This window comes from Eutrigla gurnardus (genome assembly GCF_963514095.1).
Source record: "Eutrigla gurnardus genome assembly, chromosome: 19".
Classification (NCBI taxonomy): domain Eukaryota; kingdom Metazoa; phylum Chordata; class Actinopteri; order Perciformes; family Triglidae; genus Eutrigla; species Eutrigla gurnardus.
Window position 1 is genome coordinate 4,361,320 of NC_139930.1, and position 27,381 is coordinate 4,388,700.

A 27,381-nucleotide genomic window follows, 5' to 3' on the forward strand; every position below is an offset into this window, starting at 1 on the left:
GTCACGTGAAACCAACCTATTGCTCATGCTAATCGCTAGCATGCACATATCTCAGCCTCTCATGTTAACTCAAATGGTTGGTAGGTCCTCTCTGCAGCGGCCCCGGGTTCGAATCCGACCGGCGACCCCCTCTGCATGTCGTCCCCCTCCCCCCCCCTCACTCTCACGCTGTCCTATCTGAATAAAGGCAACAAAACAAAACAAAAATACTTAAAAAGAAGAATGTTGTTGCTGTATTTTCACAATAACACAACTTTACAACACTTCCCTTGCCATAATGACAACCATAGCCAGCATGCTAGCGATTAGCAATATGGCTAGTTAATAGCATGAACTCATTGAAAGGGCCATCATGAACAGTAGAGTTTAAAACGGTCCGGCTACATGTCAAAGTCTCCTTAGTCTAGATAACAGGAAGTAAAGGCTGGGGATCCAAACCCGGAGGAAGGATGTCTATTTTTACTCCTTCCTTTCCGCTTTCTGTGTTTCCGTTCTCAAATTCCCTTCGAATCGGTAAACAACAGCAGCTACCTCAGAGCTAGCAACTTATACACAGAAAATGGCAAAGTTTGAACAAAGATTTGGGTCGTGCTTTAAGCCAAGCTTGCTTGGTTCTTTCTGTGACAGAACCGATCCGTTCCACTTCACACGAGCTTTGCTGATATTGGTTTGGACCTACAAATAGCTAGCAAATGGTCTGTTTGAATGAGTCCAGTGAGCTAAGAATAGACGGGCTTCACCACTGGGTCACCGACCATCAAATTAGGTTTCTCTTTTGTTTTAATAAACGTCTCGTCACACAGTCAACATACGTTCTTTTAAAGGAGTCATCACCAGGAAATCGCAATTTCTCTTGTTAAAACATGCATATCTGTGTTTGACCTCAGTTGAAACTTGCCTGAAAGGCTGGAGTTTGAAAGTGGCGCCGTTTTTTCGCTTCTGCTCTTTTTCCGAACAGGAATAGCACACAAGGATGTGCATTCCTAAAGCACGAGATTTTGATTCTGCGCCTACGGTGACGTCACCGTGGAGGCTACTTGCATAAGCCCACCCCTCTTTCACCACCCAACCCCGCCCCGTCCGCTACCTGAAATCGCCTGAATTCCGTAAGGTTCGTCATTTAGTGTGTGCGCCATGACAGGGGGCTGTTTATGTTTTGGAGTCTGCATGCAGGCAAGCCCCCCCGGCTCTGTCCTTCCTGCGGCGAATCAACGCGCGCCTCATTACATATTATACAATGCACATCCGGACCAGTCAAAACCTCGCGCGTAATCTCGCGTGATAAAATCGCGGTACGAAAAAGGGTCAGAACAAGCTCAATGTTTGATTAAATTTTTTTATTTTTTTTCTAATAAGTTTTACGAATTGATCCAAAGCGATCCAAGGGGGGCTGGATACGTATAAAACCAGGTTATGACTCCTTTAAGGTTTTATGCAGTTTTCTTTCAGCCATGTTAATGACGGGGCTCAACGTTCCATCCAAACAAGTTTCCTCACTATTTTGCTGCCGAACCACAGCGGCTTCCGAAGCTTAGCACCACCCAAGACCATTGTGATTGGTTAAAAAAAACACAAACAAGTGATTGTGTGATATCCTGTAGCCAGACCCTTCTGCTGTGGAGACGGGCTGGCAAAGCCGGACTAAAGTAACGTAGACCAAGCAGCTCATGTGGCTCTGTAATCGTAGCATTGTGACACTTTGTTTCACCTTCCAGAAGCATCTTTTCATTTCCCAGCTCGGGGCACTTCAGCCACAACTCTGGGGTTTAGTTACTCTTTAAATATTTTACCACACAGTCAACTCTGTCTAACTCTACAGTGAGTATGCTGTCCTCGCCTCCACCATCAGCCTGTTTCATGCACTGCCAGTCAGTGAGGAGGTGGTGCAGATCTAGTCAGCATGTGCCAATGGTTAGAGAAAAGAAAGGATATTGGATAAAATGGTTGGAAGGAAGAAAATCAATTCAAATAAATCCCAATTTAAAGCCAACGTGATCAGGATGACCCTTCCTAATAATCAAACACACGGAGGCTGATGCTGTGTTTTTTTTTTCAACACTATTTTAATCTGTTTTTCTGTCATTTCTTCACACCAAATATTGGGTGATAAAACATCTCAGAGCAGAAGCAGATGAGGATTTTAACTGAGGTTTCTTTCTTATCGTGGTGAGCCTGCAGCTATCTGAATGCACTCTGGATTTATCTGTCTGCCTTTTATCTCTCTGTGACTCATCTGCAAATTAAATATATTTGATAAGGTGACACGCTTTCCCGACACGCTACGTTTTATGCTCTCTGCATATTTATGGACTTTTGTGGAGGGTCGACACGATGCACACACTCACAGGTAGATGTTCAAAGTTTCTGTACAACAACTGGAAACTTGTAGCTGTAGATGCTTCATAGTGACATCAGCCTTTTCTTTTATGGTCGGACTTTAACGTGAAATATCTGCATGGTGTATTGAGTTGGCGGTAGCTTGACACGAGGCAATTGAGGGATTAAAATGACATTTCTGAGATGGCTTTTAAACATTTTCAGAATTTTGGGGATTTAATCTCACTGTTTATGTCCTCAAAACGGTTTGTCATTATACATTCACTGAGGCCAGAAGTGCAACAAGGACAGGGGATTTCAGCAATGTCAATTACTGTTTAAGGCCTCATTATCAAATGTTAAAACCCATAATAACACAGACGAATTGGAAAAAAGAGCATTTTGATGGAAATGTAGGCTACTCTCGGATACATGACACGCTCACTTTTTTCCGGTCTCCGTCTTGCATTTAAATTAAAATACTAAAGAAGAAATATGCTGTGCTAATATGCCCCATTACATTTAGTCCCCCCAAATGGAGGCAGTTAGATGCTGATGAATATCAACAGTGTGGGGATGCGTGGAGTATGGAGATGTGTGTTTTCTGACTCCACAGGGCAGTGGCCATGATTACATGATTAGGATAACGAATGAGTGTGTTCTTTCCCATAATAATGAGCGCAGCCCGGCTCATTAGCTGCTTCCTGTTAGCGGCTTAATGAAACACAGCCAGCACTGCAGCTATCAGTTATCTTCAGGCTGCTGCTGACAGGGCTAGCTGCTGGTGCTAGTGCTGGATGCTAAATAGGAGGGGGAAAACATAGGGTAGACTAGAGATTAGTCTGTCACCAAAGAGTTACAGGCTTGACCCCCCATACAACATACAGCATCACCAACTGCTATAGTGTTGTTCCAGTATCATAGTGTTGTTATGGAGTTCTTACAGTGTTGTTTCAAGGGTTTATAGTGTTGTCATAAAAAAATAAACAGAGTAATTAGGGTGTTATAGTGTTGTATTGTTGTGTTATATGGGTTTTATGGCATTATAGTATTGTTATAAAGGTGTTACAGTGTTGCAAATGAGTTCTTAGAGTTGTTATGAGTGTTATTCAGCATTGCTGGGGTATTATAGTCTTGTAATAAAAGTTTTAACAAGCTATTAAACTATTATATTTTTATCATGAGGGTTATTCACTATTCATATGGTATTATAGTGTTGTAGGAAGGGTTATGCAGGGTTGCTAGTGTATCATAGTGTTGTCACAAGGATAAGACAGTGTTGTAAGGTATTATATTGTTGTCATAAGGATAAGACAGTGTTGTTAGGTTATATAGTGTTGTCATAAGGATAAGACAGTGTTGTTAGGTTATTATAGTGTTGTCATAAGGATAAGACAGTGTTGTTAGGTTATATAGTGTTGTCATAAGGATAAGACAGTGTTGTTAGGTTATTATAGTGTTGTCATAAGGATAAGACAGTGTTGTTAGGTTATATAGTGTTGTCATAAGGATAAGACAGTGTTGTTAGGTTATTATAGTGTTGTCATAAGGATAAGACAGTGTTGTTAGGTTATATAGTGTTGTCATAAGGATAAGACAGTGTTGTTAGGTTATTATAGTGTTGTCATAAGGATAAGACAGTATTGTTTTACGGGTGTTGTTTGGGTATTACAGTGTTAAAATCTGTCTGAAGTGTTTCATCGTCTTGTGATGTTGCTGTAGCGTTGTTACTAGTAACTTATTGTGTTGTTATGGTGTAGACATAATAATGTTATACTGGTGTTATTAAGGTGTTAGATCATTGTTAATGTGGTGGTACAGTGGTGTCAAAGTTATGCTATTTTTAAAATAAGTTTAATGCAAAAGAAGTCCTGACCAAGTGGGTGTTAAACATTAAATGTTGATTAAATATGTAAGATAATAATAATGTATCTGACACATTGAAATAACAGCTGTGGGTTTCCCCTGGTCTCCAGTTTCTACATCCTCGTATCACATGCACACGTTTAAAATACTCGTCTTTTATCATGTTGCCGCAGTTTTTTTTGTTTAAAGACCTGCAAGGTGATGATGTCACAACCACGACTGATTGAATCTGTAATCTCAAACTGTGAAGTCCAGTCAAAAAGACTTGTGTTTCCCTCAAAATGGCGATGGTGTCGGGGAAACGCCGTCGCACGAGTCCAACCACTTCTGACTCCACGCGCCTGTAGTTAACGTGAGAGAGCGCTTTGGTGTTAATTAAAACGTTGCTAATGCAGCTGCAATTTCACAGCCGCCGATCACACACTCAGGCTGATTCAGGGCGGTGGGACACAGATTGGTTCAGTCTCTGTTGGCGCGCCGTGATTGTCTCACTTCACTGTAGAATCAAGAAGACGACAACACACACACACACACACACACACACACACACACACACACACACACACAGTCCACGCTGCGGCCCGCGGGGCTCCTCTCCTGATTAATTACAGGCTTTCTGAATTACTGTGGGTGTTTTAGGAAAACATTTAACGAGCTGCCAACCTCCCCTGCTGAGCCACCGGCCGGCCTGCTGTCGCTCGCCTGAAGACACTGAGCCGCCGGTTGAAAGACATGAAAGAGAGAGAGAGAGGAGAGAGGGGGGGTCACAGAGCTCCTGTAGGGAAAGAGAAGTCTTCACTAATACAGAAGGAGGATTTAAGTCTGTCAATATGTTCACCACTCCAGCCAAGACCGGGGCCCGGCTCCAGCAAAAAACAGGTTTTGGTGAAAACCCTGTGTGAGATGAGGGGAAAGTTCCAGAAAGAGGGTCAGTTACCGTGGTAACCTGCTCTCCGTATCAAAGCGCTAATCGAAGCAAATTAATTAGCATCTAACCTTTTTAATTTGTCGCCATGTTTATGTCCCGTCCGTCACGTCTCACAAAACCTTTTTTTTTTTTGTTGCGGTTGGAAGTTCTTCTTTCTATTAAAACACAACCCTGTGAACACAGATGGAACCTAATTCCTTTAATATTGGAGATTATGTGTTAATACTTCTGCTTGAGCAGCATGGTGGTGCAGCTGCAGAATACAGCTCTGTCGAATATGAACGTCTTTTGACAGCATTTCAGGAACTGCCTTTGGATTTTTGGAAAAAATCTGAAATAAAGACCAGTGAATGCTGCTGAGCCGAGATCCAAATCGACCACCATGAGGACCGGCTCACATTCACACAGCGATGGCGCGGTGCAGGTGCAGTCTGCAGTTCAGGATCTTGCCCAAGGACACTTGTGAAGTGGAGGGTTCGGAGAGCTGATCACAGCCACTACAGCTCGCCCACTAAACACTTGAAACCTGCTCTCACTCAGGCTCTTTGGGAAGCTGACATCTATTATATATCTCTCTATTATGTACCATATCTCTACGTCCACTGTGTTGGTATGGAGGCCGCTCCTTTTGTTTACCTGGAATCATGGTGATGGTGAAACCAATGTGTTCATTACAGTTATTCCAATGCTTGTTACATATTACCATCCAGGAAGTAGCCTGCTGTCATAATTTAAACACTGTGACCATTATTTTACATTCAGTCAGCGTATATTGATACATTTTATTCAATTCTACAGATCGTCATGTTGTTTTGTCGTTGTGTGTCTGCGTTTAGTTAGCACAACAGAAACAACAGGCACCCATAATAACAATAAAGTTAACAACAAGACACACAGCATGCATCAGAGCAGCAGTATAACACATCAGGGAAATCAACAATGAATCAGAATGAATGAACTGCTCATCAAACAGATATTTCTTTCCACTTGTTTCTGTTTCTCCAGATCAGGTCGATGTGGAAGCTCTTTTTGATACAAAAATAACTTTTACTTATTTTGAAGTATCATCTGGTGATGGTCCGCTGGTGGACTTCCTTCCTCGGCATCTCCGCTGTCATCCTTCGTCCCCGAGTTATGAAATGTCATTTAATTTGATTAGATGGAATTAATCTCGTCGCTGCCTGCTGGGGGAAAGAAATTGAGTCACAGCTGGATGTGTTTGATAGGACTTTGGCCTTTGATTTCGCCTCCTTTCATATTTCTCTATGATATCGACAACGGGAGACAATGGGGAGGCAGAAGGGAGAAAACGGGATCCGAAATCTTCCCATTTTATTGGCATCAGGATGAGATGCTAATCATGAGAGTATATATATACACTCACCGGCCACTTTATTAGGTACACCTGTCCAACTGCTCGTTAACGCACATTTCTAATCAGCCAATCACATGGCAGCAACTCAATGCATTTAGGCATGTAGACATGGTCAAGACGATCTGCTGCAGTTCAAACCGAGCATCAGAATGGGGAAGAAATTAAGTGATGATTTAAGTGACTTTGAACGTGGTATGGTTGTTGGTGCCAGACGGGCTGGTCTGAGTATTTCAGAAACTGCTGATCTACTGGGATTTTCACGCACAACCATCTCTAGGGTTTACAGAGAATGGTCCGAAAAAGAGAAAATATCCAGTGAGCGGCAGTTCTGTGGGCGCAAATGCCTTGTTGATGCCAGAGGTCAGAGGAGAATGGCCAGACTGTTTCGAGCTGATAGAAAGGCAACAGTAACTCAAATAACCACTCGTTACAACCGAGGTATGCAGAAGAGCATCTCTGAACGCACAACACGTGGAACCTTGAGGCGGATGGGCTACAGCAGCAGAAGACCACACCGGGTGCCACTCCTGTCAGCTAAAAACAGGAAACTGAGGCTACAATTCACACAGGCTCACCAAAATTGGACAATAGAAGATTGGAAAAACGTTGCCTGGTCTGATGAGTCTAGATTTCTGCTGCGACATTCGGACGGTAGGGTCAGAATTTGGCGTCAACAACATGAAAGCATGGATCCATCCTGCCTTGTATCAACGGTTCAGGCTGGTGGTGGTGGTGTAATGGTGTGGGGGATATTTCTTGGCACACTTTGGGCCCATTAGTACCAATTGAGCATTGTGTCAACGCCACAGCCTACCTGAGTATTGTTGCTGACCATGTCCATCCCTTTATGACCACAGTGTACCCATCTTCTGATGGCTACTTCCAGCAGGATAATGCGCCATGTCATAAAGGGCGAATCATCTCAGACTGGTTTATTGAACATGACAATGAGTTCACTGTACTCAAATGGCCTCCACAGTCACCAGATCTCAATCCAATAGAGCACCTTTGGGATGTGGTGGAACGGGAGATTCGCATCATGGATGTGCAGCCGACAAATCTGCAGCAACTGCGTGATGCTATCATGTCAATATGGACCGAACTCTCTGAGGTATGTTTCCAGTACCTTGTTGAATCTATGCCATGAAGGATTAAGGCAGTTCTGAAGGCAAAAGGGTATGGAGCTAGAACAGTCTCATAATTCATAAATGCACACAGAAATTCATAAATGCACAAAAAAGATTTACAAATGTATTTGGGGATTTGTATATACATGTGACTCAAAACACAAATACATTTTCAATGCACACACAAATATGTTTCATTTCATATGTAAGTAAAAAATATTCACATATAAAAAACAAGATTCATAAACATATTTCCAATGCACACACAAATCTAAAAAAAAATCACAAATACATGAATGTTAAAGTATTTGCAATCTTCATCAAATACGCATTTGGGGCTTGTTACATTCATATATGAACTGTTGGACCTGTATTTACAAAGTGCTTTTAATTTGTAAACCTCCCTGCATTTGTGTGTGAAACTTTTGAGACTCCCCTGATGTGACTCTGATCCACAAATGCGTTTTTTCTAAGAGGAGGTTGTCTGTAGCCAATCAGATGTCTCCCTCCTTTACAGCCAATCACGTGAGTGTCTCCCCTCCTCCGGACGGCGGAGACGAAAGATGGCCTCTGGCAGTTCAAATGTAAGTAAAAAGTACTCATTTCTTGTGAATCTTTTACATAAGTCATATTCCAGAATTATGAATGACTGTTTAGCATGAATCGTGACGCTAAATCAGGTCTGAAACCTGTTTTCAGTGACAGAAAGTAAATGCATTCAGCTGTATTTTTTGTTTGGTTGTTTATCGGCTGTGTTTACCATTTCGGGTGCTACCGTATGCTGGTTAGTTAGATAAATTAGTCCTCAAACACATCATACAGTTTGACATGTTAGAGTTAGCATTACAGAAGCAAGTTAGGTTTAAGTGTCAGGAGTCATTCACGCAGCGGCGTCATCGGCCGTAGCTTACGGCTCCGCTAACGTTCATCTTTCCTCTGTCCTGTGTACTGCGAAGCCAGTTTAGTGGGTTAGCGAGGTATGTTGAGTCTGTACTACAAGTCAGTCAGTCAGGCTGTACTACAAAGGTGGCTCTCTTTTAGATCACCACGGTAACTTATGCTTAGCTCATAACCTGGTCCCGACCAGGTTATGTTCAGAGTTTAATCATAAAACCGGCTATAAAAGCGCTGCTGTTTCACTATTTAACTCATTTACAGCTTGCGGAACCTTTACTTTGAAAGTCCAGTGGAGCTGGATCAGAACGGAGCGTTTGTACGGAGGGAGAGATCAGCTGATCCGCTGCTGTTGACTTTATCTCTGAGCGTCTCCGCCTACAGGTGTTCTCCTCACCCGTTGAGCTGAGCGTCAGGAGCTCATTATATATTAGACTATAGTCTATATTTTACTTTTATATACAGTCAGTCACCACTGATAGAAGTTGTTCGCTCGCAGCAGGACGGATAATCAGATGGATAATCGGTTAAGTTAATAATTTAACTTAATGTGGCCGTGAATAAATTAATTCCGATGTTTCGCCTGTTATATTTCAGTGTCAAACAAAAAATACAGCTGAATGCATTTACTTTCTGTCACTGAAAACAGGTTTCAGACCTGATTTAGCGTCACGATTCATGCTAAACAGTCATTCATAATTCTGGAATATGACTTATGTAAAAGATTCACAAGAAATGAGTACTTTTTACTTACATTTGAACTGCCAGAGGCCATCTTTCGTCTCCGCCGTCCGGAGGAGGGGAGACACTCACGTGATTGGCTGTAAAGGAGGGAGACATCTGATTGGCTACAGACAACCTCCTCTTAGAAAAAACGCATTTGTGGATCATAGTCACGTCAGGGGAGTCTCAAAAGTTTCACACACAAATGCAGGGAGGTTTACAAATTAAAAGCACTTTGTAAATACAGGTCCAACAGTTCATATATGAATGTAACAAGCCCCAAATGCGTATTTGATGAAGATTGCAAATACTTTAACATTCATGTATTTGTGATTTTTTTTAGATTTGTGTGTGCATTGGAAATATGTTTATGAATCTTGTTTTTTATATGTGAATATTTTTTACTTACATATGAAATGAAACATATTTGTGTGTGCATTGAAAATGTATTTGTGTTTTGAGTCACATGTATATACAAATCCCCAAATACATTTGTAAATCTTTTTTGTGCATTTGTGAATTTCTGTGTGCATTTGTGAATTATGAGACTGTTCTAGCTCCATAAAAGGGGGTCCAACCCGGTACTAGCAAGGTGTACCTAATAAAGTGACTGGTGAGTGTATATATATATATATATATACATACATACACCTGGACAGGCAACCAGTCTATCACAGGGCTGACATGTAGAGACAGACAGGTCCCCATCCTGCATGTCTTTGGACTGTGGGACAGGTTGGTTGAGTGGATATAAAACAGGCTACATAGTTCCCCAGATGTTTTCCATCTGAATATTAAAAACGTGCAACGGTCTTCTTTTCTTCATCACCTCTGGTCTCTAAACCTGTCTCCTCCTCCCTCAGTCCTCTAATCGCCGTCTCTTGTCTCTCGAACCGTCCAAATGTTACGGATTAAAGTGTCGCCGTCCTTCCGGTCACGTATGTTCAGACTGCTTAATCCGTCCGTCCAGCGCTGCTCATTTCTTTCTGCCTGATCGCAGGTTTTTAATGCCTGATCGCAGGTTTTTAATGCTCCGTCGGCCCCGCAGACGAATCAAATCATCTTGACCCGTCCTTTTTTCCCCCCTCTATGACTTGATTGTGTTCAAATCCTGGATTACAAAGCTTAAGAGACAAAAGGACTTAACGTGACTTTTCAGCATGACCTGACCCCAACGAGACCGCCGAGTCCGCCGCTTCCATCATGCTCCGCTCTGAGCTCAAACTCATCACCGCTGTCGACGTGTGACCTTGTGGGGGAACCTCGGCTTGTCCTCGAACGCGTCTCGTGAAAGTGAAAAGCGGGAGGTGATCGGCTCCAGACATCTGTCGGGTCTCACCATCTGCCGCCGTCTGTCTCGCCGCCGCGCGTTGTTCACATGTTGGCGATGAGTCTTTGGGAGATTCCCGTTCCTTCTCGCCACTCAGGTCGTCCTCCATTTCATTTCTGTCTGCTGTCCTTAATCCTGCCATCTGTGCATTATTGTGCTTGGGAATTGATATTATGTAAAACAGTCCTAACTGCTGGTTGGAGGTGATTTTGGAATTGAAGGTTATTTTGAAGATTTTTTTTGTTTAGAGTTTGAGCACAAACTGTTGTTCTGCCATGTCTGTTTCCTCCCCTCCTTCTAAACCATCATGTCTCAGGCTTCATCTGTATTTACACTCAGCAGCTCGTCGGACCGTTGACCTTGCACCGTCTGTGTGATGTCACAGTTTGTCATCCTTCCTGCCGCGTTTTGTCTGCAGCGATTACCTTCACGCCGGCCTCAACCTGTTGTCTGGACGGGCGCCTCCAGCTGGGTGGGACCGGTGAAGTCGGCCTCCGCCGTCGGGGTCCGGCTGCGTCTCCCGGCGGGGGGACGGCTGTACTGATCGCACAGGATTTGGTTCAGTGCTGTCAGACAGCGAGGCCGCGCCAAGCTAATTAGACGTTATGCATATCCGCTGCGTCAACAATAGCCGCCGCCGCTGCTGTCAACCAGCTGGAAGGCTGTCTTCATGCTGGGAGCTGCAGCCCGGGAAGAAACCGCGACAACACAGCTGTCCTTCATTTTTCTGTGTTCAGACGCAGAGAAATATCATTCAAATCAGTGTTAAAGACCATATATTAGCCCAAAGCCAGAGAATGCATTGAAAAGGCTGGAGTTATCTGCATGTAGCGCTTCTTTACATTCCTCTAGAAGATGACTGCCGGAGTTCATATGTGTCACTCAGGAGTTTAGTTTCATGTCTGTGAGCGTCCTTGGAAAGAGTAAAAGTGTCCGAGGAAATATTTCGCCTTAAATCAGCAGATGCATTTTTATAAGGGTCTACTCGATTCCTGATCTGTGGGGATCTCGTCATAGTATGAAATTAAGATTTATTGCTACAGAAACATTTTTTTTTTAGAAAATATAAGATCGAAATATCAGCATCGATGCTTTTCAGTTGCCGATTCCCGATAATGCTACTTACTAGAAAAATCTGTGTTGAAATTGGCAGCACCGGAGCTAACAGCTAAATGCTAACAAATTCCTGTGAGGTTCCATCAAGTTAAATTATGATGCTTCAATGCACTTTTTTTGGAAAAATAAATATTGGGTGATGGTTAATTAAAGTTATCATGTTAAATTATTTTCGGGGACGCCCTAAGGATCGACATTTGGTATCAGCTGGTAAAAAAAAACCCGATCGTGCATCTCTGAAAGTTAATATTTCATACCTTTTTGACTCACAGCTTTTATACAATCTGAACCATCAGTTTTGAAATCCATTGAAAACTTTGAATATGGTCCAATATCTTTGAGATAATCATCGCATCGTATGCTCCACTCCATGGGATGAAAGGCACCGACATTAATGAGGTGAAATGCAACTCGGCTGTAAATGTTTTAATGTCCGGCCATCTGGTCGACGGCCGGCTCGTATTGACCTTCTACCTCCATCAGTAGAACATGGCCATGCAAGACTCACCACTCTGCTGCCATCTCTTTATATTTATAAGACAACACTCATTAGATTGTTTCCGATGGCTTCTCTGCTGAATGGTTGCTAAGCTTCTGTCACTAAACCTCCTGCAGATGTTTTGGTAAAAGGCAGGAATTGTTCTGTTTTACCAGTTTTACTGACAGGAGCTCAGCAGCGACGAAGAAAACTATTAATTAGTGTTGGGGTAGTAGCAGGAGCAGATTTGGTTATCAACAGCTAATTATTAATGTCAATATGATTATCGATATTAATAATTATATTTAATATATTATTATAATATAATCATGAATAAACGGGGCACCACCCTGGGATCAGGGAAAAGATAACCTAAAACTGTATTCAGTCTCAATATAAAGGTTTTATACTCACATGCCAATCATCGTGATCATTGGCATAGAAGTATAAAAACAATCGAACAATTAAAAAGGCGTGAAATTCGAGCACTAGCCTTCACAACCTGCTGTTATCCAGTGACATATACACAACAAGCACAAGAGACCGCTAGTTATAATATAATAAGATGTATTAAAATCAGTAATAATGATCACAATCAATAACACTGCAATTAACAAAGCCTTATTACCTAACTACCTAACACACAAAGCTAAGCTAAACAAAGGAAGAGACACACGTGGAGTGTGTGTGTGTGTGTGTGTGTGTGTGTGTGTGTGTGCGTGCGTGAGAGGGAGAGATGGCCGGGTGCAGCCACCAGATGGAGCTATGTTCTTAGCAACCGGAGACGGAAACAGCTGGCGTAGGATACGTGTGGGGGCGGTGTATGTGTGTGCACATGTGTGTTAGCCGGAACAAAGAGAGAGAGAATGCGTGCGTAATACACAAAGGATCAGTAGGCTATTACCATCACACGGGAACCCGTGAATGAACTGGCGTTCGTTCGGCGGGACCCCGGTCTTTTAACTGATGGTAGATCACTTACTGAGCTCGTGAATGTGTCCGAGGTTGGACACGCATTGTTACTGAAATGAAACCCAGCGGCGTGGGTACACAATCAGCATTCAAATACAACAACACAGAAAGCAACGGACTCGGCGGTCCGTGATCAAAACTTAAAACACGTTAACAAGAATTACAAGCATATCCTACACTATCAAACTTATCTCTGCCCAGACTGATAGCCTCTTACTGGTGTGAGTCCGTTCCCGGCGATGGCGGCGTTCCTTAACGCGGCGGCGACGGTAGTTCGTGAGTCCCCGGCGGCAGCGGGGACGTGAGTCGGCTGAGTCCAGACGAGAGCGGGGCGTTATCCTTCTCGTTGATCAAACTCGAATAAAGTAACAGTTCGTGTTTCTTCATTCCGCGGGCAACAATATAATCGCACGGCGTGGCGACTTAGTCAGCTGACTTCGGACAGGAGCAGGGCTTCCTGCTGGTCGCTGGGGTAAAGAAACAGCTTGTGTTCCTCTTCTGCAGGCAAACAAAGAATCGCGCGGTTGTGGCGATCTCTCAGGATCCAAAAACGAGTAAAAGAAAAGGGACGAGTCGCGGAAAACGGGGAAAAACAGTCTGTCGCTCGTCCAGCGAGTTTGAGGAGAAGACTGTGGCCTAGGACAAAGGAAATGCTGCAGACGTTATAAGTTGGTCTCCTGTTGCAGCGATGTGCTGCGGTGGAGGAGTCTACCTCCTGTTGCAACGTGGTGTTGCGATGGAAGAGAGGGTTTTTAAGGCAGCGCCAGTTTATATAGCTCACGGCTGCTCCCGGGGACCCCCTGGGGTACCTGTGGTTGTCAGCCAATAGGGCACCAGTTGTTTGACGTTGCACTTCGCACCTAGGTGCGAGGTGCAACCAAAATGGCAGTTGTAGTTTTTATCTCCTTTGTTCCTTTGTCCTGACCGCATGTGAAGGCTTTTGTAGGCCGCATTGTGTAGTCCTCATGGTGAGGTCCCAACATTAGTAAAGAAAAAATGTATTTCTGGTAAAAAAAATGTCAGCAAAGTGGTGAGTCTGACATGACTGATGGTTAACAGTGCAAATTCCTCATGACAGCATGAAAACATGGTGGAACAAAGCAAACAAAGGCAGGAGCAGATCAGAAAACAGGTGTCTTACTCAAACAAGCAACGAGTCTGCCTCTAATATCATTTCAAATGAATAATAAGAATACATGAATCTGAATCTCTCTGTAGTTGAAAGTAAATAAAAGCTGCTCCACTGCTTTATAATCACAGGGATTGTTGTTCTTTTTTCTGGGAGGTCCCTGGTGTTTTGTCCTTCGGCGACGCTGTAATCGCTGCTCTCTTTGTGATGAAAAATCATTTGACCATAATTCTGCAGAGAAGTGAGATTGTGGATCAGGAGGATCAGAGGAGTTCTCTCACCAATAAATCATCGTAAAATAAGTTTTTTTTTTCAGTTTCACCCTAAACACTGCTTTGTTGTTCTTGAGCAAGGCACTAGCGGAGACACAAATGACACTGAACAACCTTTTATCCCACAAAGACGTGACTAGAGACCTCATTAAACACTAATGGTTACAATATCAAATACACAATATAGTTCACACAAAAAAGACTCAAACATACTTTTCGTCACCTTCCATCTCTTCCTCTTTTGCTTAATTGTTTGCTTATTGTTACGGGGTTGTGATCTAAAAGGGTTAAAAAGGTATTTTGACTTCAGTATGTGTAAGTAGGAATGGTATCAGCCTGATATCTGAGCTTTCTGTGTGTTATCCTTCTGTGTAGGACAGAAGAAACGTAATGATTTACCGTCAGCTCCCTGCTTTTCTCCACCCACGTCCAGCTCTCGCTGGTCCGTCTTCCTGCATCCACTACTGGATTCACACATTGATCACTGTTGGGATCGGGTTGCTGTTCGCTCGCTATGATCTGTGAATGTAAAAGTGCAGCAAATGAGAGATCAGCAGCTCTCAGCGTGAGCACTTCCACTCCTGTGATGAGGATTCTTCTGCAGTAGCTCGATGGAAAACCTTTTCACATTCAGACGTGGCACCAAAAAAAAGACCAGATCCAGTTCTCAGATACGCAGATGAATGAACTGGTTTCGAGAGAAATGTTCAAAACCAGCTGAGATAGTCGGCTGCATGTGTGATGTCACATTCTACTCCACTAGGATTATGAGACACATATATCTACTCCGCTACGTTAATCAGGCGGCTCCAGTTACTGTAAGTGATATAAGTGGGAATGCCGTTAATCCAATATCATATTCTGTGATAATGCTGACGAGGGTCATTCTGCATAATGAGGAATTTAATTTTGGTACTTTAATTACATTTTTACTGATAATACTTTCAACACTTTTAATGAAGTAAAAGTTTGACAGCAAGACTTCTTGTAACGGAGCAGTTTTACATCATGGCGACTTCTATTTTCTGTGAGTAAATCATTTGATTGAATACTTATTTGATATTGTCAGTTGTTCCTTGGGAAGCTGCGCCAAGAGAAGAAACAGCAGGTTTTTAAGATAAGAGTCAGTAAAAGACACTATTACATATTTCTATTGTACACAGAGAAAATGTGCATTTCATGGAGACAAAGCTCTAAAAATGGGATTGTGGAGTTTGAAAGACATGGATACTTAATAGGTATGGAGGGTCGACGGAATTCTGCCATGAAAAATCTGTTTATTGTGACTTTTATAACTATGTATAAATCAGTGGAATACACCTTTAAGTACTTTTTAAGCACTGACGAGGTCACCACAACATGTAAAGCCTAACATGTATATATATTGTTAAAAGGGATAACTTGTATATGATATATTAATAGTTTATAATAAAAGATATATACTTGGCAGAGTATTGCCACATTGAATATGACTATCGATTATATTACATTTCTTCAGAATCAACGCATTTAAAGTCGAGATAGAATGAAAAAAAATGCCATTTTAATCCTTTTAGATCACTTCCCAAAATGTGGACCTATTTTAAATAACAACATTAAAAAAATCCTATGATGATCAATTTCAACCAATTATATCATGATATCCATCCATCAATCAAACAGCTCATGGAAAGGGAGTTTTGAATGAAGGGAGATTTGAATCCATGTAACGCGTGAATCCTCTCAGAAGAAGCTGAAGCCGCTCTAACTTCCGTTCCCGTTCTGGGACTTTAAGGCCAGCGATGCTAAATGTCTCCGAGCAGCCGACAGCTCCACCTCTACAGTGCAGCTAACAGCAGCCTGCACTCTTCAATGAATGAATGATTTACAACCTGTTAACACACACACCATGGTAAGATGTGTGTGTGTGTGTGTGTGTGTGTGTGTGTGTGTGTGTGTGTGTGTGTGTGTGTGTGTCTGCATGGATGCACTTAATGACAGATAATTGGTGGTTAAGTGTAGATATAGAGAGGCTGCTAACGAGTTTTTGTTAAGACGGAGTTTTAGACCCTGTGTGTGTGTGTGTGTGTGTGTGTGTGTGTGTGTGTGTGTGTGTGTGTGTGTGTGTGTGTGTGTGTGTGTGAGAGATGATAATACCCAGTGAAGGACATTCACACACACACACAGAGCAGATGTTCATTCAAATGAATGAGGGAGCCGATTTCCATTTGAATGCTGAGTGGAAGTTATTATGGTGCAGCTAGAGAGGCGGCATCACTGATACGCTGTGCGTACGTGTGTGTGTGTGTGTGTGTGTATGTGTGTGTGCATGAGATCTCAACAGCACGTCATTCCCTCATTGTTTTTAAAATGTCTTTGTTTCATCATACTGCAGTGACTTCTTTATTCTCAGCGATGACGACAGCCAAGGTGAGTGTGTGTTTCCAGACTGTTGGTGTCTGGCGGAGGTTGGGTCGCTGGTCGGCGTTGAATCTCATTTCCATATGAAAAGGCGGCTCTCAGCTGTTTACAGCAGGAAGTAGAACCCGCTGGCTTGTTGTCGCACAAATATGGGCTTTTGTTAACACATCTCAGATGGCCAGGTAATCGGTGTTAAACTCACAGCGCTGCGGGGGAAAAAACAACAACATCCAAACAATCCGGACGCTCGGGGGATTTCCTCAAACACAACAAAGCCTGCTGGGTAATCGGTGGCAGAGTGGGTGTGTTCTGTAGTAATGAGGGAGATGGGTGGAAAAGAAGAAGCCTGTTCTCTTTGCATTCTTCTCATTCTTGAGAGAAACTTTCAACCAGGAAAGGTCATGTTGTCGTTTCCCCTGGCAACAGAGGAGACCGTGTAAAAAGGGCAGTGGTTGTGACATGAATTACACACACGTTGTTTGTTAATTTAAAAGATTTGGGGCCCTAGTTTCGTATACCAGGCGCAGTCGGGGCGCAGCGCACCTGCGCCACGCCGACGGGGTGTGGCTGCCTGGACTTTGCAAGTTTCGTGCACCACGCAGGCTAGCGCAGGCACACCTCCCGTCACTCCCACCCGTGCAAGTGGGAAAGAGGGAGGAGAAGAAGGCGGGAGTGGGAGACAAGGAGGAGACAAGGCGTGGAGTGGGATTAATACAGCCGATTCAGATCTTCACCAATCAAATGAGCTCCTCTACTTTAATGCGTCAGGCGAGGTTCAGTGCAAGTTTCGTCACTTGACAACCCAATGACAGAAGCAGCGCCGCCTCCCACCACGCGCATCACGTGCTGTGACACCAGCACCAGAACGGCGGGACACCGGGATCTCGCGTGCCGCTCAGACCAGCTGCAGGCGCGGTTCCAGCTCGCGGCAAAGTTGCGCGTTTCTGGTCCAAGTTTCAGCTGTGTTAATTCAGTCAGGCTGAGTTTCCGTTACGCGTGCCATCTGCCTTTGATCTGACGTCAGATGTGACGGGACAATCTCTATCGATATAAATTCACGTGTTGATTAAATTAGTTGCATTAAGTTTGTTGTTTGTTGTGATTATTTATTGCATGTAAATATGCCTGGAACTGTGGAAACCTGCCTGTGAGGTCTTGGTGACGTGTGCGCACTGCTCGCCAGTCAGCCAAACTGCCACTCCGCCAGCTGTAATTCGCCTTACGCCAAGAGTAGACTAGGTTGGAGCTGGCGGGCTTTCGGCGCAGTCTCGGCGAGGCTTTTTGCCACGAAACTTCCGCTGCGTCAAGCTGAATCTGTGACGCCTCCCCCTGCTGCGCCGCCACACCCATTTTGGCGCAGGCGATCCACCAAACTGACAAACTGACCGTGCGCAAGGCTGCGCTAATCGAAACTTGCATTGTGCCAGCTCCGCCACCCTGCGCCACCCTGCGCTGTGCCACGAAACTAGGGCCCAATGTTTACACTCCAGAAAGTCTGTCATCGTATCGTTTAGTTAGTTGTGAAACCGCTCGCTAGCTACGTATATGTCACCAACACAGCCGTTAGCAGCCAACTGAGAGGCCGTCCACACGTACCCAAACAATCTTTTTTTCTCTGTTTTTCCTTGGTGTCGTTTCAATCTGCGTCCACATGAATCCACTGTTAACGACTCAGCGTGCTGTAGTACATATCCCAGGCCTATATGTGGCGCTGTTTCTGCTCCAAAAATACACCAAAAACGCAGAAAAAGAGACGGAGCATGGGGAAGTAAACACGTTGCTTTGACCGGATGTTTTCTGGTGCTGTGGCAACAAGTGAACACTACGGCTACTATCCGACCGACCACCCGATCAATAAACACCCAAAAGATTTGGCCCAAATAAATAAAACCAACAATAATCGTCAACAGCCGTCACCCTAAGGACCTTAAAGGGATAGTTCGGAATTTTGGACATAAGACCTATTTTCCAAGTGAGCCGGTGTGTTCGAGACGTCTGGAGACGTTTTCAAGTAGCGCAAGTCAATGGTTCTTAGCTAGACAGGCATTAAAAACAGTCTTGCCCACTCCACAGTGCACCCGAGGCAAATCAATTAAAACACTAGACTGTCGATGTACATATGTGTGTTGATAGAATAATATTTGAAACAAAACTAACCTGGCATCGCATTAATCATCCATTTTTTGAGGAACTAGTTTCTCAGCAGCAGCGGAACTTTACTTTGCTCCGTCGCACTCAAAACTCTAAGACGCGCCGCCCGAAATACTGCCAGTAAATAGGCAATCGAACCAGGCCAAACTGTCGGCACACCCCCAAGGCTGTCTGAAAAGCCCTCGGAGCTCACTCAAACACCGGGCAGCCCACGGCCACGCGAAGCCACAATTACGCACCGCGAACCCGGACCACTACTCCGTCCGGAGAACCGTAAACCCTCGGACGCGTTGCGGGGATTCCCTCCGGTAAATAGACACATGAACACCGACGAAAAGTCGGGCCTCGTGCCCTCAGAGCTGAGTGAAAAGCACTTGGACCGCAGACCAACACAGGGCAGCGGGCGGCTCCGCGAAACCACACATGCGGAATCTCCGTCGGACTCAAAACTCTAAGACGCGCCGCCCGAAATACTGCCCGTAAACAGGCAATCAAACTGGGACTAATTGTCGGGACTCATGCCCTCAGACATGGGTGAACCCACAATTACGCCCCGCGAACCAGGACATCTGCTCCGTCCGTAGACCCGTAAACCCTTGGACGCGTTGCGGGGGATTCCCTCCTGGCACCACCAGTATCCGTTTGTTTGGTCCCGGTTCTCAGCTCCAGCGGGGGCTATCTCGGTCTCCACAGACGCTCGTTCACGTTCTGCCCTTTGAGCATCCCTCTCGCGCAATTATATGTATTGTATTGTATTGTACTCTGTATATTCAGGCTCGTAGAGGTACGGTTGGGTTTGGTTGGAAAAAAACTCCTCATCAGAGTCTTCAAAAGTTTCAGTATATTCTCCAAAAGTGTCCATTTCTGTGAGATTGAAGAAACTAGCACTGCAGGCTACTCTGCGTCTGTAGCAATGACAGCAGGTAAACAAACTATTATAGAACCGGTAACTTATAAGTGCTAGGTGATATCACTCCGCCGCTGCCATAGCCTACTAGGAAGTATGACACGCTGCTGCTGCTGCTGAGACATAAATCCTTAAAAATGCAAGGTTGGTTTTATTTCAAACATTCTATCAACACAGATATGTACATCGATAGTCTGCCGTTAATGGATTTGCCTCGGGTGCACTGTGGAGTGAGCCCCAGCCACACCGACCGCATCACCGAACAGAACAGAGCACGCCTTATACTATTGAAAGTGGAACACAGCAGAACTTGTGGCATAGAAAACAGCTGTGACGTTGTGTTTATGGAGAGAAGTCGAGGGTCTACACATTCACTTCGATGCACTCAGAGTTTTCTTGCAGTGGCTACTAGTGGACATTAGAGGAACTGCAGCTGAGTTCACTCTAGTGTAGAAAGGACCGTGATTGCTTCTCATCGGTTCTCCCTGTGTCCCTGTGGTGTTGAGTGTCCCAGACTAATTCTTGGACACGTGTTGCTTGTGTAGTTGTTGGTGTGGTGAAGCAGCAGCAGCAGCTCAGTTTAAAGGAAATCATTAGCTCTTAATTAGAGCATTACTGCAGTGATAAAGTTACACCACTAGATAATGATGTATCGATGGACGACACGTACACAACTCTCCTCCTCTGCAAACTTTAGACCTTTCCTCTTCCCCATCTCTTCGTTCATCCATCACTCATGCTCTCACACCTGATCCTTTTCTCTTTCTCTCCGTTGCTTCCTCTTGTTAACTTTTTACTCCCATCCCTCCTGTTTTCTCTTTAGTTTATTCTGCCCCTTCACTCTTGGTATCTCCTACTCTTCCCTTTCTTCTATTCAAACTCCCCCACACTTCTATTTCTCCATTCTCCTTTTTGGGGGCTTTTTTCTCATTTCTCCTTGTTCCCCTCCTCCTTTTTTCTGTATTCCACTTCCTTTTTTCCATTGATCCTCTTACGCAAATGTGCCTATTTCTGTCTTCTTTCTTGCTTTTCCCTTTTCTCCCTTCTATTTTCTCTCCTTGTTTTTCTTTCTATCTACCCATCCTCCATTACATGTTCTTACCTTTTCCTTTCTCATTCCCTCAATACTTTCCTCTTTTTTCCATCCTTTCTTCCTACCCATCCTCCACCAATTCTTCCTTGTCTCTATCTTCAAATATTTTCAACCATTCAATATTCTGGTGTCTTTTGGTCATCTTCCATATTTTATGTGTTCATATTTAACAGTGCTCGGGAAACTGTGACATCATGACGTGTGTGTGTGTACTTGTGTGTGTGTGTTTGCTGACAGCTGACACTTTTACATATGTCACTATAAACGTTCATTGAAAGTGTCCTTTCAAAATAAACTTCACAGGAAGTCAGGTTCAGGCAAAAAAACACAGTTTAGTGAAAGAGTGTGGTTGATGTTAACTTGATGTACATGACTATAGACACTACAAACACCTGTGTCATATGAGCTGATAGACAGTAGAAGATGGAGGGATGGAGGAGTGGTGTCTGGGTAACTTTTGGAGTTTGATATACAATTTGAATGAACAAAAACCTGAATAGCATTTTCCTTCTTATAATTTGTACTTTAAAAGAGCCAATCGATGTTGCTCACTGCACCCACTCCCCCGACCGCTGTGATGTAATCTGACTTCCACCTGTCGGCTGCCAGCGTTGTTTCAGCACCACGGACAGCGCTGCCTGTTGCGTGTCGGTGGCTCCGACCTGCTGAGTTTGACAGAGAATCGGTCATAAATTCCAAATACATTCAGCGCTTTGGTCGACATTCTTGTGTGAGTGCTCTGATCAATACATGCATTATTTTATTTTTGAAACGGCAGCCTTATGTTGTTGGCCTTTCAGAGGATAAATCAATGCACTTTATTTTCTGAAAAATAATAATCACCCCTCACTATGTTTGAACTGCCTCCTCAGTCACGTCAACCTGGCACATGGCCTGACTGAAAGCATGTACTGATGTACTCGTACATCAGTGACATAGGTTTGTCTGCTTCAATGCATATGTTTAGGATCTGCTCCACGCTCCATGGATGAGCACACACATGTTTGAGTACATCACTTCACAGCTTCAATTTAGACGGAATCCAGACCCATTATTCAATCAAAGGTGTTCATTGGACTTTTGTAAAGGTTATTTATAAACAAACATTTATTAGGATAAGTTAGATAAGATGAAATAATCCTTATTAGTGCCAAAGTAAAAATACAAGAAATATGTAAACATTAAAAAACGAAATATATAAATGTGAACAGAGAGTGAAATCAGACATATTAAAGTTTATATTCCACAGTGGACACAGGGCATGAAATTGGCACCCGCCAGCACGCCAAATGCGGGTGACTTTTGTGATTGGCGGGTGAAACTGTCAATCTACCTGCCACATTGGCGGGTAGCCAATAAGACAACACAACACTGAGCAAGTGTTGTTGACCAATCAGGTAGCCAGCTGGCGAGTTTGACAGTGCGTGCGCGTATAGCCCCGTTCACATACGCCGCTACTCGCCCCTCGCTTTCCTGCTGAATTCTACTCGCTGGCAAAAAAACATTCACTGCCGCCGGTGGTTAGTTTCAAGCGGCAACTCTGTGGAACTCTCTGTTGACGTCAACTGTCAATCATCTCTATTCTACATTCTGATTGGTACTCACTTCACTCGCATCGCAGAAAGTTAAAGTTATTTTATCTCCGATCGACCACATCGCATCGCCTGTCCTGGCCACATTCCGCTAGAACAAATTCACATTCATTGACAGCTGTCGCTCAGAGATGGGCGAGTGGCGACGTATGTGAACGAGGCTTCAGTCAAAACCAAAACACCAAGGAAGGCTGAGGAATAGTCACCCACTTATATTAATAATAATGATAATAATAATAATAATAACAATAATAATAATAATAATAATAATAATAATAATAATAATAATAATGATAATAATAATAATAATAATAATAATAATAATAATAATAATAATAATAATAGTCATGATAAACTAATAGTATATAGGCTCAGCACTGTGTTTTAGTCATTTTTGTTTTCATCTTTTCTTGAATGCTTAAACTCCTCAACCCCATTTAGTATGTCAACATTTGGATCAGAACCAATAATGAATTTATTCAAAATTTTCTCCCGGGGGGGCGGATCCTAGAGGATCACGAGCCCCCCCCCCACCATAGTCTCCAAAAATCCTGTGGGAAACACTGCAAACCCATTTGTAATCAGGACAAAAAACTTAAAGTTAGAGGCAAAAAAAACACTTGCACACACTTTAATGTGTATTCAGTACAAGTTCAAGAACCATTTTTATGCATTTTCTGAGTCGTTCACCTTCATTTTAGGCACAAACTATTTTGGCTGGTAAAAAACCACAGTGGCAGGTGGATTTCAAAAAAGTTAACTTCAGGCCCTAGGTGTACATATAATTTTAATATAATTTAATTTAATATCTAATATTATTTGCTTGTTGATTTATTTGAGCTGATTGGTACCTCTGTTAAATAAAGCTATATGAAGGGGCTAGTTGGTTAGCTTAGCATTAACACTGGACACAGAAGGAACAGCTAGCCTTTGCTTGTCCAAAAGTAACAAGACCCACCTACCAGCTCCTGTTTGTTTAATCTGTACCAAAAAAAATGGTACAAGTTTATACTTGTGGCAGTTGTGATCCGAATATTTCTTGGCTGGAATCAGTTTAACGAGTGTCTGCTTGTTGCTTGGCTGATTTAAAGCACAAGATGAAAATGTCTATAAATTTTAATATAGCATACGAAACATTCTAAAAATCTGTGTTAAACTGTGGGAAATGTGAACGTTCCTCCCGCGTTGACGTCTTGTTTTGTGTATTCTGCAGTGCCTCCCCAGTTCCTGAACTACCCGACCAACACGTACGCCTACGAGTCCACCGACATCGAGCTGGAGTGTGCTGTGACAGGAAACCCGCTGCCAACTGTCCGCTGGATGAAGAACGGAGAGGAAGTCATCCCCAGCGACTACTTCCAGATCGTGGTGAGTCATTCCCAACACTCAAACTCTACATATGCTGTCATTTACATTGGAAAGGAACTTTCAATCACTTATTACATTATTTATATAAATGCTCAGCCTAATTAGAAAAGTTACATAGATAAAGATAATGACAGTAACACATATTCTAAACTACAATAAAACATGTGAAATTATTGTATTAATTATAATATTTATTGTTACTCAACACTTCTCCATAGTTATTTGTTGTCTTGACATATTCAGTATATTGACATTTCTTGACATATCATATTGGTGATTTAAAAAAGCGCTACATCCATTATAAATATTCTACAAGTCAGTGTCTAAAAAAAGTACATTTCTAATTTATAGATTGATAAGGTAGATGTTATAAACTTGAAAAGTGAACATCCGAATGTATATATTATAGAAAATTATTTTTAGTGTACACAAATATCAGTAATAAAACCACTTATTCGACAGGATCTTAAAGTTTGGGTGGGTAACATTGGAGGAACTATGCTAGATTTTAAAAACCAGCCCAGTGTTGCCAACTCTGTTCCAATAAGCACAGCTCGCAGCGTTACTCCAACGTCACAACATCCAATGAGAAAGTCACCAAATGGAAAACACTGACAGCCCTTCCCTTCAGGCCTCCTTCCAAAGCCCCTCTGTTATGGCCACCAGGGCTGCGGTGGAATAGTCTAATTCTCTTAGGAAGGTTCCTAACTGAAGAAGTGACCCGGAAGTAAACAAGTGGCCGCCATGATAAGAGCCGTTCCGATTCTCTAAATGCAAAGGAAAGGAGCTCCAATGCTTCCTTTCAGAGCTCCTTTAGCATAGGATGCAACAGAACTTCCTTTACAAAAGGAAAGGAGATCATGCCGACCCACAACTCCCTGCGAGGGCAACATTTAAAGTGCAGCACACCTTTGGTAACAATTGCTTCATCAGTCTTCTAGATGGTGCTAGTTTTTCTGTTCAGCAGTTTCAGTCAGTCTGTCTGCTTGGCAAGTGAAAACAATCTTAAAACTGATGTTGAAAAACTTCATATTTTCAGTTTTAAAAAGGTAGTAAAACAGGATAAATTATTGCAAAATACCCAATTTATGGCAAAATGTTTGAAATTGCAATAAGATCATGATAATTTAATATCTTGGGCCTCAATGTGTGTGATAGACAGAGAACGTGAGAGCAGCAGCGGTGAGTATGAATCATAATCCGACATCGTGACATAATAGGATAATCTGGATATCATTTCTAATCTGCTATCCCATAATCTACTATAAACAGATTCAAACAAACACACACACACACACACACACACACACACACACTGATGGTATTATGAACATGTGTTGAACTCGTGTGTATAATGCTGTCAACCAGAGTGTGTTGTGTATCTGACGTGTTGTTGTGTCTGTTACTCAGGACGGCAACAACCTGCAGATTTTGGGTTTGGTGAAGTCGGATGAAGGATTTTATCAGTGCGTAGCTGAAAACATCGCAGGCAGCGCTCAGGCGATGGCTCAGCTGCTGCTCCGAGAGCCAGGTAGGAACACACACAACCACCCACACAACCCCACACACAACCACACACACAACCACACACACTGAGACCCTCGGCGTCCCTCCCCCTTCTCAGTGATGAAAAAACGATCATCACCTGTTGTCCGACCTCGCTGTATATCCCTCCACATCACATCTGCATTTCTTATTTTGCAGCTTTCTGTGGTCAGTTTTATTATTTTTCTCACTTCACGTTGCGATACATAGTCTTAACCAGGCGGCAACTTCCACTTGTGAAAAGTGAAGCCGATTTGCCTTAAACTTACATTCTGTCTCCTGGCCATCAGGGGGCGAGTCCTCTGGTTGCAAACAGAAGTCTGATTACATGGAAGTCTATGAGAAGATGAGCCTACTTCTCACTCTATTTATTATCTCATACACGTGTGTTCATTTAGAGTCAAATACAACGTAAAGCAGGGTATGTTTTAGGGCGTGGCTGCCTTGTGATTGACAGCCTGCTACTGCAGCCTCACTGCCGTCACTACAACACAACCACGCTACCTTGTGTTCATCAGATCCACATGTTCACTGGTTGCTAAATCCAAGATGGTTACAATGGCCAAAATGCTGAAATCGAGGCTTCAAAACCGTATGCAGATTTTCACTTGAGTCTCTGAAACCAACTCCTGTGTTTCTACAATCTGCTCATCACCACCACGATAGCAACATTTAGCTCCTGTGGTTGCTGCTAACTGAACATGCCGCCATAATGCTGTGCAAGCCATTAATTACCTGCAAGGTTTTGTACGTTCAGAAGGAAAATTGTTCTGCCATATCCGAGCTGCCAGCTGTAATAAGAACACGTAGCAGTTTCATCTCTGTAGCTGAGATAAAAGAAACTAAACGTCAGAAACACAATCAGGGTTTTTTTTGATAGGGGATTTCATTGGCACATGTCTTCTGATGATAAACAGCACGACAGAAAACAATCCTGAAGACAATCAAAGACATCTAATAGCAATTCAATTACTAATTTTCTTGCACAAAATAATTAAACACCAACAATGAAGTGAAAATGTGCATGAATTACTAACGCGTTTGCACAAACGGGCTCAGTTTATTCACAAAATATCATAGATATGATTTATAATCTTGTGATTTGAGAAAATATGACATTATAGATCTTGTTACAGAAGACACAATCACTAGTTACGGACGTCACAACACAAGAGTTATTGAAGTCGTTATTGGACAAACGATCATCATTTATGCAACTCATCAGTAAAGTGATAATGATCACGAGTTAACGGCACAACAAGGCGGAGTTGTTGGTTACGGTTGGTCTTCGTCAGCAGGTGATTGGACGGAACATGTTTTGTCCATTCAGCGCAGCAGATCTCAAAGAAAAGAGAAAATACAGGCATTTGAAATGGAGATGAAACTGTCTCCAGAGTATCTATCCTCCATGTGGTGACATGGTTCCCAGTGGAACAGGATAGGAGGCGGGACATAATGTTGGGAGGAATTTGATTTGATGGTTGAAAAGTTTATCCTTCTCAGTTGCTGATCCTGATATTATGTTGTTAATTTGGTACAACTGATGTAAGCGTGGGTCCTATTTTTTTCCAGGAAGAAACATATTTTTTTTATTTTGAAATGAAAATACAAAAACATTAATTAATTTATTTTACCATCGATGGTAGCGACAGTAGCAAAGCCGCTGGAGTAATGCCTTGAAAGCGCCCTAAAGCATCCCCTCTTTCCTGGTCTGCTGGACTCTAAATGGACCATAATGTACTAAATGAACATCATGCTGGATTGCTGGACCATTTTCTCATAGACGTCATGCAATCAGA

The 27,381-nt window shown here is 43.0% G+C and overlaps 2 protein-coding genes across 2 annotated transcripts in view; one reads left to right on the forward strand and one right to left on the reverse strand.

The window, feature by feature from the left end:
• Positions 1-27,381, reverse strand: part of LOC311029323 (uncharacterized protein) — a 482,663-nt gene that overhangs the window by 128,370 nt on the left and 326,912 nt on the right. The window lies entirely within an intron of this gene.
• Positions 1-27,381, forward strand: part of dcc (DCC netrin 1 receptor) — a gene marked incomplete at its 5' end in the record, with an annotated part of 283,130 nt that overhangs the window by 96,953 nt on the left and 158,796 nt on the right. Inside the window, 2 exons of the mRNA XM_084035956.1 lie at positions 23,883-24,037; positions 25,448-25,568. Of these exons, the coding sequence (XP_083892082.1) occupies positions 23,883-24,037; positions 25,448-25,568 (276 nt within the window). The remainder of the gene's footprint in view (positions 1-23,882; positions 24,038-25,447; positions 25,569-27,381) is intronic.